Consider the following 11065-nt stretch of genomic DNA (forward strand, 5'->3'; position numbering starts at 1 on the left):
AGAAAATTTTCTCGAATGAATCCCTCCGAAACTCAAATTAGTCACCAAAGTCTTTTTTAGATATGAATTTTTTTTCGGAAGAAGCGTCCCTCCACGTAACGCCAAATATTATCTTTTATACCTAGCCTGGGAGGGGATAACCTATAACCTATAACTTGTAGCATCAAAAATTATCTTTTATCTCAATATGTAATAGACAATAAATAATTTATCTGACACCATAAAAATTGATCTGTGCCACACCACTAACTGAAAATAAGGAGTTCAAAATCTCATCTAATACATATATCCGCATGCCGTTTTAGCACTGTAACTAGAATGAGCTATCCTCAGCAGCATCTTGAACGCATGTCTAACAATGTAGGATCATCTTTGTAGATGAATACTAACACAGTACACAAAATGGAAATTTAGCATGATATAACATAAATCTTTAGATGCCCAGCTGCTGGTTGAAACTGATTCAAGCAAATCCACAAGATTTCTGACCACCCACATTGTCCTAGGAGCAGAAGAAAAGGTGACTGATAGATTCTAATCACTGGGATTACATGGATCATTCGACACCAGCTATCAGCATGAGACAACTCGATGAAAGCCTAAGCCTTGACACCAAGAATCAGGAAAATGGTCAAACAGATGGAGAAGCAGATATGATGAAGATTTCTCAAGACCTTCAATTCTTCTGATGGTAAATTCTGCCTCAAGTAAATCTTTTTTCCAGAAAATAAGCAGGAAATCTTTGTTTTAGCATCAACATAAGTTTCAAGGTACAGCAAGTATACATCCAAAAAGAATGTCTTCCATCTTACTTGGAACAAAAAAGAGTCCTCAAAATTGTGTCCTTCAATCTTATCATTTTAAGTGCTGCCTGACAAACTAGTGGATGATAGAAATTGGTTGCAAGAAAAAGAAAAACATATACACTCATTTAACAAAATCCCCCGGTAGATGCTGTTTTCACCATGGTGAATGTCAATATAAAAAGAACAAAATGGGGATGGGGGAAACAAAGCACACGTACCACTGAACTTGTCATCTAAAGTTGCAACATTGGGCTCGCCCCCCAGCCAGTTTGTCCCAAAGGCAAAGCATTTGCCTAGGAGATTGATAATGAGCAGTGTAATAGTTCAGCATACATCCATACTGGCAGAACTTCCAACTATGAGAGTATTGTACTGGTATAGAAGCATTGAACTGTTCAACCCACATGCCCATACTTACATCCTCCATCTTGAATAGCTGCAACAACAATAACACAATCTGGTTCAGATGTTATTAAATTCTGTATTGGCAATGCACGTTCGCTCAAGGTATCAGGTTCTCACCCTTAGGCTTTGATTGGCATAAAGGGAACCAATGAACCTTGCGATGTCTCTCGAAATTATGTAGCCAGGCCCATTAGCATAGGGCGGGTATACGTACTCTGGCCACTCCTGTATTCACAATGGACAAATTTAGACAACATCAAAGACTTTCTGGTAATAAACAAGCAAAAGAAAAGCAGGTGCAGCAAATTTTCATGCATCAGTGACGATCCATAAAAATTTACACTTAAATAAACCAGCTTTAGAATAGTCCATATTTTGTTTTTATTCATATCACCACTATCGATTCCACAAACTATGAGTTTAGTGTAAGAAATGAGTAACGTATCACTACTTTGCAAAGAAGAGAGAACTTTATTAATCCAGAACCATGCATCAGAAGCCCCAAAAGTTGTTATACCTCGTATGAAACAGCCCATTTTCCACTTCTGAGAGGCCTATGCAAGAGATTAAGGTTCCCCATATACAATGGTCTTTTCTGAGAGATCCGCTTTATTTCCTTTAACACAACATCTATCCGTATGAAAGTATCATCATCACCCTTCATAATGTATGGAGTGGTTAAGTTATGAACCTGTACAATGATCAATTTATTACTTAACACTGACCAAGGAACTGCATTAACATGATGAACCAAAAAGCAAGGGAAAAAGTAAACTCATTAACTCACCCCATAGTTGCAAATAGCAATTGTCTTGAGAACCACCAGCTCATAATGATCCATAAATGGCAAAATGACAATATCTCCAAAATATTCTGCTTCTTTCTTTAGCAGAGCATTTACCTCCTTCCTTGGGTTCTACAAGTGCAATCAAAAACATATAAAATCAAGTTTGCTAATATAATATGAATATTTTGGACCATGGACTACAACAACAGTCTGATATTTCAAATAAATCTCTGTTGAATTTTGACTATAATGTTAGCATATAGATTTATCTAAGAAAACAAAATTAAACCTAATTTCTAAAGAATAAAGAACATATCTTTCAACCAAAATTTTGAGAAATTTCTTATTATATTTAAAATATTCAAAAATGTCTCTAGCCAAGCATAAGAAACATAGTTACAAGATATAGATCAATTTTAGCAAAGACACATTGATGGAGTTTTAAAAATCTTGAGTTGCCTAAGATGAAATTAGAAAATCAATTCTCCTAAAAAGCACCATAATTGGCATTGCCATAAAAGTAATAGTGTCAATTTCAAGCTAGTTACCATTGTCAAGGACACTTGTTCCTGTTGCCATTCACAGCAGAAAGATCATTATACATCTTTCTGAATAGAAGCATAACATAATCTGAATACTATAACCATTCTGAATCGTACAGTAAACAGTGACAATCAAGTCATTCCAAAACCACCCAAAAGGAAAAGGGGAAAAATGTATACAGTAACAATCAATATGGTGATCCCACATTCAAACCCTATCAAATGTAAACATTCACAAAATGTCATCTCACCATTGCTCCTTGCTTTTCTTCTGTTCTGTCCCACCATAATTAATCAAAGCTTTGTGCCATAATTCAGACTGAACAGAGGCACCAAGAAGCTAGCCAAATAGCAATTGACTAGCAGAACCAATCATCACCAGTAATTTTTTTAAAACGAATTCTTTGTCATTATCTTATTTAGATTACTAGGCCTCACATGATTGATTTTCATAGTGAGCTTTCTGAGTTCAGTTTCAAATTGATCATTTTGGTCAAAGTAAATTTCTGAACCTTCGGCTTACATGATTTAGTTCATCTCAAATTTCTTGCAGCAGAATGTATAAATAAGTCATTCCCAGGCTAATTTGTTATTTAAAACCCTCTAGTTAATTGTTAAAAGAAAAACTTACCAGTGCAACAAAGAAGCGAGCCACCACAATAGATGACTTGATTTGAGAAGATTGCATCCATGTTTTTCTAATAGCCATGCGCTCAGCAAAATGATTTGAAGCAGAAATAATTCCAATAAAAAGATCAATTGGACTTTCAAGCAAAGGACGAGACTTCCAATTCTCTGACATTTCCAAGACACGATCAAGTGAAATACTGGGATGAGACGTGGGAAGCGAAGTGGCATACACCGAGTGTACATCAACATCTCCTTTTATTGCGAATCCAGTTGCATCTTCAAGAGTGAATCCCTGAAGAACCAATCAACTACTCAGTAAGAAACTATTTTGTAACATGATTTCCTTGACAATAGTCTCTTTAACAACAACAAGAGAATAATGTTCAACATGCCAGAAATAATCAAACTTGCCAACTTGTTTACCGGTCGATATGGAAATGAAGCTACATGTCGTCCTCCAACAAAAATATGATAACCTTCAACACCAGCTTGCATTGTTAAGACAAACAGTCTTCCTTCCACAAATGGAAAAGACCATGTCATTTCTGGCTTCTTTGCGCGACCTATAAACCTCCTCAGCCATGAAGTAGTTTTAGATTCTTTTGTGTCTATCATATCGCTACGAGCCCATTTCTCACATTTTCTGAACCCATCAACTGTCCAAAAAAGGATTCGAAACAGGTCAAACATATATGCAACTATGCAAGCCTCGACATATCATTAATTGTCATACTTGAAATCAAGGTTCGTCGTACCACGACATACCGTCCGGTATTGGTGGTACGTATCGGTCCAATAAGGGATCGGTATGAATGGTATGTATTAATCCATTAGTACACTCCACTGTACCATGTATCGATATATAGGTACATACTGTATTGACAACTGATCGGTATACCGGTATGGATCAGTAAAGACGAACCATGCTCGAAATGACTTGTTATCATGGTCAACATATCATTGAAAACAAGCATCTAAAAGACTCAAATATAGTTCCAACTAGAATTAATAAGTCTTATCGACAATGATGTGACAAGAAAACATAAGGAAATATCATCATGTACATGTTTAAAAAGGACAAGAAACAAAAGAAATGGTCAACTTATACAAGTGTTTTTCATGTTCCTTAGAATTTTAAAATCTTAAAAGCATAATCACAAGTAATTTACAATAAAGAATTGAAGAGATGAAAAGAGTTAGCTGAGTGCATTCAGCAAACAAACTCCCGACAAACATCTATGCATATTATATCCACTTGGTAAGATTTGAGGACTCATTTTCTCGTCTAATAAAATTTTTCTTTGCAATACACACACACGTATATATATATATATATATATATATATATATATATATATATATATATATATATCAACTTCTGCTTATGTATATACAAAGAGAGCAAAAGAGAATGAGAATATTTATGCTTATATATATAGAGAGAGAGAGAGAGATAAAGAGAAAACTATAGATAGATATATTAGGAATGTAGATATGCAGATACATACCCAATATATCATAATTTTAAGTCATAGATCATATTCAATGGCATATAAATGGTTGAATGATCAAAATAGTATGATAGAAATGGGGAACACAACCAAGTATCAGTGAAGAGCAGAAAAGATACCCATTATAGATTTACCAAGGGCACAAAGCAACTAATACTACTTATTCAATATACTGATGGATCTTAAAATAAAGCACGAGAGCTATTGTTTCAAGAAGATGCAGATTCTCTGCTCTATAAAACTAAGTACATTTTTGTGGAGTTGGAAGGAGTTAAACTTGTTTAAAAGACATTGATAAGCGTGTTTGCATAGTCAAATCCGATACCTGTGTCATCATCATCTCCTGAAGGCAAGCCATCACACCTTATTGCTGTGCCCCATTGCATCCTGTAACATGAATTAAGCTCAAGAATAGGTCTCTTGCTCCAGTCCCCTGTGAGCCTTGGATTCAAATGCAGGATCTTTGGTGGGTCCTCCCCATCCACCACCCTCAATCCCTGAAGTTCAACCATGAACTGTGAGACCCAGACAGTTCCATTCCCATGCCTCATCCTTGCCAGCTGGGACACATACTCCTCATGGGCCTCCTGAGGCTTGCCAACAACTGTAATCGAAGAGCCTGCGGTGAGGCCACATGGAAGAAACAGGAGGAGCTCCCCATCAGAGCTCATTTCAGCTGAACTCTTCGCCTGCGATGAAGGGCAAGACTCAGGCTTTCCTCCTGTGACAGGTAGTTCATCCTTGTTGTTCACAGGGTCATAACTCTCCACATCATCCCAAGCCTTCTGGCCTAGCGTCCATGCCTCGTCGACCATCGCCTCCAGCTGCGTCAAGTTACCTCCAGATTTACGACCGAACCAGCGCCGGAAAGGCTTAATCGGTGCAAATCTGAGGGAAGGCTGCTCCTTTTGAAGGGCAGGAGGGAGGTTCCGGCTGTCCTCCAGTTTCCGGTGGAAGGTATCATGGTGGACCAAGACAGGAGTCGTATGGCCAAGGTGGAGGTGGTGGGAGGTAAGGTCGTTGACTGGCCGGTCGAGGCCGGAGAAGCTGTCGTCGCCGCTCAATGCATTGGCGATCTCAAGAAAATGGTGGAACTTAAAAGAAATAAAGACCAAGTAGATCAATGCAATTGCCAGGAGAGCATGAGAGAGCCTCCACCTCCTCGTCCCAGAGGATTCAGTGCTTCTGCCCCTCATCGCCTCTTCGCCCCAAAATTGGAAGAGAAATAAAGATCAAATTCCCCCCCCCCAAACAAAAGAGGGATTCATATACAAATACAAATCTAACGTTTCTCCTTCGGTGCTTCAACAATGTCATCAATGTATCCACGAGCTAACGAACCTCAAGGCTGCCGCCAAGATGCAAACTTTGGAGCCCGGATGCGGTAGCGGGCGGAGAGATTACCGACTGAGATGCGTCGATCTACGGCGGAAGTTGGACAACGGTGGAGATCGGACGAGGAGGGCTAGCAACCAATGGGATTTCCGCTCCGGACGGACAGATCTAACGAAACCCTACCCGTGGGGAGGAGAACGGAAGAAGACCGGGAAGCAGAGAGGGTGTTGCGGGTCCGGTTATCGGACGGTCCAAATGCGATCTCAGCTTCGAGATTGAAAGCGCCACTAGAGGCGGCGGGGCCCAAACGTTGACAGGACGCCTCGTTGGGGATGAATGTGTCAGGATTTAATTTAATTTAATTTATTTTCTTTAATTTATTTTTGGTAATATGCAGGTTTTAATGTTAGAAAATTATAAATAAAAAAAATTTAAGAACATATTACTTTATTCTTATAAGTATGGATTATTCTGATTTTTTTATTATTTTGACACATTTTTATCAACTAAGCTAACTTGGTATCTCCCTCCTAAAATTTGCTATGGATCAAAATTCACAAGTCAGATGTTCATTGGATATAGTTTCATGACCATTTTTCATATAAGCTATTGATCAATTTTTACAACATGAGCTACTTGACGATGCTGATAATGATGTCTTTATTGGTGTAGAAACTTTCATCTTATAATTAAAACACAACTGAATACATATTAAACTATTTTTCATCATCAATCCATCTAAAAACTTAAGCTTCTTGGCATTTCCTTGAGAAGCTCTAAGCCAAAAAACTTGTCAAAGTAATGTATGTTACCATCAAAATCTGGTCTTTACGGGTAGATGTGAAGATGCTCCTGAAATCCATATACTAAACGTCTGTAATAAAGTTGGATGACAAATTAACATCATCAAGTTAGCTACTAAAAAGTGGTTCAAAGAGTAACACCACGGGCAAACTTGATTGCACTCTATGAAAGACTAACAGCACCAGCCTGCCAATTTCATTTCAAGCACACTATTGAAAGATGACCTACCCTAAATGACTAAATACAAGGTTTTCCACCTCTGCAAATCCATCAATCACAAGCGGATTGTCAAGAACATCTATCTACTCTCAACACCTTTTGGGAAGAAGGATGGCAACAAGAAGGCTAAAGAAAGGGATATCCAGGATACCTACAACGAGAGTCAAGTTTGGGAATGAATAGGATTGCAAGGTCTTCTATCTGATATCATTCCTACATGACAGTGGATCAAGTTCTCCAAACATCCATACCTACCAACTTGATTGAACTTAAGTAATACCTATAGTTGAATTTGTGATAACTATTAGCAAGAGAATTGGCACCTGAGTTGGTCTAAGTCAAGTTTGAACGAGTTTGGAGATCTAGATAATTACTCGAGTTCGGGAATGGATAGGATGATAATTCATCCCGTTCCTACTTGGATATACAAGAATTTGAAAAAACCAGAATCCCTGGAGTAGGCAGTCAGAATTCACATCTCAAAGCAAAAGACTATGGCCAACCAAAAGGGATTATCCAGTCGAAATAACTCAAGCATGCTTACTAACCAGAAAAGAGAAACATCATGTTAAAGCACAAGAAGTAGAAATGGTTACCACAAACGCTAGGAAGTTCAAATTTTATGAGCTGTATGTTTCTACACTGCACCAGCAATCTGTCTCTTGAAATCCATAAAAGTAACAATTTATCAAAACTCAGTGGGATTTAACATACTCCTGAACTATATGAAGGCCCTCTGATTCCTCACCATAATCCTGTCGAAGAACATTAACAGATTGTATCATGACCAAAGATGATAAAGAAATGACAAGTATACTGCTATTTTCCGATTGATTACAGTACCTTGACGACCACACATGAACATCCCACAACTTTTCTAGCCTTTCCCTCAGAATCAATTTTGCATAGCTGCATTGCATGAACCAACTAATACACATTAGAAAAACATATCACAGAAGAGCAGTCAACATCACAAAATAACAGGAAAGCCCAAATGGCTGCAAACTAGGGCTACATCTATGCCTAACCAAGAAACTAGAAAGCGTGAAATAACATTTTCGAGCCTAGGCATCTTTGATGACAAAACAGCCTTAGTTGATAGAGACAAACAGATAGAAAAGCACCATCAACCATAAATGGAAATTACATTAAAGTATTGTTAGAATGCAAAATCTTAAGGGAGGTAAGAACTGTACTTGACACCTCAAAAGAAAAAAAATGCATTTCTAATGTCATCATCTTGGAAGATATCTGAAGTTTGTCATCAAATATTTCTAAAAATGTTTGACAAAGTGATTCATGTGGGGGCTGGACCAGAGACTCCATATTTTACTATGATCGTGAGAATTTTACATAACACCTAGGAAAAAACCAGAGTTAGGGAAAAGGATTGGACAGGACAAGAATCAGATAGCTTACCCTTGTAATTTGACTTAATTCAGTAAAAAGAAAGATTAGCTACAGCCAAAGATATGTATATATATACATACATATATATATGTATATATATATATATGTATATGTATATATATACATAATAATGGAGTTATGTATATGTATATATATACATATATGTATGTATATATACACATATACACGTAAACGTACACGTACACACACACACACACACACACACACACATATATATATACATATATATATATATATATATATGTACGCGCTAAGAAATCAAGGTGCTAAATCACCTTTTGCTAAGAAACTATATGGTTGCAAGGAAAACTGTTACAGAAGATATTTTCATAGAATTATACAATATTTGTATTGTAGGTAAAGTTAAAGAAAACTGATTTTCTATTCCATTTCTTGTGACTGAAGACCAAAGTGAAAGAAAGCCCAAAACATGGTATGCAAGGATGAGTGAACTAACAACAGAAAGGCCAATAAGGAAAGATCTATTTTCCATTTCACAAAGAAAGAATCTGATGAACAACCAGAAAAAGAACTTTTGTGAGAAATCTGGAAAACAGTTCTCCAGATTTTTTTGGTTTTCCTGCTAACCAAACATTAAAATAGAAGTTCTATAAGAGAACAATATTTTCCATGGAATTTTTATGTGCAGTAAAACACAGCCTAAGTTAAAAGTCAGAAAAGACAACAAACAAGAAAAGATACTAACCCCTGCCCACTCGCCAAGGGTTTTGGCACTTGGCACTGTTACTAGATGCACATTATGATCAGCACAAAGTGCTTTGACTAGCTTGACATAGTCAGCCTGGTTACAATCCTCAGCTAGAATGCAAAGTTGTGCTGCATGCTTCTCAATTGCCTTGGCCGCCTCATGGAGACCACGAACAAGCCCATCATGAGCCAATGATTTCTTCATCACAAGTTGGAGAGCTGTCATCAAGTCCATAGGCTCCCCAAGAGCTGGAGCAGTTTTTTCAGCCTCTTCACTGCAGAACCACAGGGAAAGGGAAAGAGTGTCAATAGTATACGATGCAAGAATACAGCATGTAAGGTGTAAGCTTACTGCTCATGGAAGAAGTGAAAATAACATAACATGCACCTTGATATAAACAAGAATCCAACAAATAAATAATTCTTTCTAAACTTATTAAGCAGTAAATTCAACCACTAACATTGCATATAATTAACTTCCATGTCAAAACCAAACTAAAATGGAGCCTCAGTGGCTCATTGCAATGTTGAGAACTATGAACATAACAACTAATTCACCAATTCCATAGAGAAGTGGCAGTGATATTGCCATACAATATTAGTGAAAAAGATCAACTATCAGTTGAAGGTTACACCTGTTGAAGAGTAGTGTTCAGTCAAAAAAACTGTCCCTCTCATGGTTTTGGCATAGCTAAAGCCTAAACGTCCTACAATGTCAGAATAATCCAACCATAAGCATATGTCCACTAGGAACCCTTGAATTAATCTCTGGCTAAATTTGCTGCTAGGTGGTCCTCACTATGGACTGTTATTATCAGTACAATGTGGCCAAAGGTAGATCCCTGCATCAATATTTCGGCCTAGCTCAAGCCTATGCATCCTAGTATGTCAGAATTATGCAACTAAAGAGATATTTCCACTAGGAACCCTAATAAAATCTCTAGCAAAAATTTGCTGTTAGATGGTCTTCAATATGAACTCTTATTATTAGTACACCGGCCGATGGTAGATCCATGCATCAATCTTGTTACTTGTAGATTCTTCTCCATGACAAGAAAAGCTTTTAGGCGATGACAAGTAATCACTCTTGTTATCAAATTTACACATCATATGAGCGGGAAAAGGACTAGGAACTTAAACAAAATCAAGTATGACAACAACGCACCCAAATTGCAGAACCTAATGAGATGCATTCTCCTTTACTCATACCGCAGATCCTAAACTAGACGCAAAGAGATAGTATATAGATATGATTAGTAGAAGCAACTAGTGTTCGCCTGATATTAGAATAAAGTCCCCAAACTTTTTGCAAGTATTCAGTTTAATACGGAAAATAAGCAATAACTATTCAAACAAACACAAGCTAATTAAAATCCTTGTCACAAGTCCAAATAGATCAACCGAAGACAAAAGGGAGTGCGGGGTATGGACAACGTACACGGCCATCTCCTTCAACTCGATCTCGATCTGAAGAAGAGAAGAAACAAAGAAAAAGAAGCGTGAGAAAAAGAGACGAATAATTGTAAGGAAAACAACACGCAGAAGAGTTGAACGGAGAGTGAGCTCCACCAACACGTGGTCCGATGGTCTTCGGATTAGGGTTTCCAGATGCGGAGAGCGGAAACGCGAGGCGAGATGGTTTATGTACGAAAGGCCGGTTTGGTTTCGACGAACCCAATCCGGCGCGAACGGGCCGGACTTGGACTTCCACGAGGCAAATGAATCCAACTCAAGTCTTGCATCAAGATCCGTGCTCATGTCCATGCTTTCAATACTTTATACGTACTTGGGTTCCGTATGCATCAGTCACGAAGGAGCGAAGGAACAAAGTGGCATCGGTAACCATGCACAGACTCGACAAAAGTAGAAAAAAAGGTGCTCGCACAA

At 37.8% G+C, this 11065-nt stretch overlaps 1 protein-coding gene and 1 pseudogene across 2 annotated transcripts; both read right to left on the reverse strand.

Moving 5' to 3' along the window:
- Nucleotides 1–826: 826 nt before the first annotated feature.
- Nucleotides 827–6357, reverse strand: LOC104000268 (hydroxyproline O-galactosyltransferase GALT2). The gene is made up of 8 exons (XM_018819266.2): nt 6023–6357; nt 5007–5882; nt 3594–3826; nt 3172–3462; nt 1999–2127; nt 1729–1902; nt 1329–1436; nt 827–1242 (listed from the first exon to the last, which is right to left on the reverse strand). Exons 2-8 carry the CDS (start codon nt 5875–5877, stop codon nt 1036–1038), a joined length of 2013 nt encoding a protein of 670 aa, XP_018674811.2. The 5' UTR covers nt 5878–5882; nt 6023–6357; the 3' UTR covers nt 827–1035.
- A 2819-nt stretch (nt 6358–9176) lies between these two features.
- Nucleotides 9177–10781, reverse strand: LOC103969081 (40S ribosomal protein S12-like; annotated as a pseudogene). Its single transcript, NR_165479.1, is given in 3 exon segments — nt 9177–9453; nt 10617–10645; nt 10748–10781. The product of NR_165479.1 is annotated as a 40S ribosomal protein S12-like (transcript).
- Nucleotides 10782–11065: the final 284 nt, after the last annotated feature.

Source organism: Musa acuminata, chromosome BXJ1-2, assembly GCF_036884655.1.
Source record: "Musa acuminata AAA Group cultivar baxijiao chromosome BXJ1-2, Cavendish_Baxijiao_AAA, whole genome shotgun sequence".
NCBI lineage: Eukaryota > Viridiplantae > Streptophyta > Magnoliopsida > Zingiberales > Musaceae > Musa > Musa acuminata.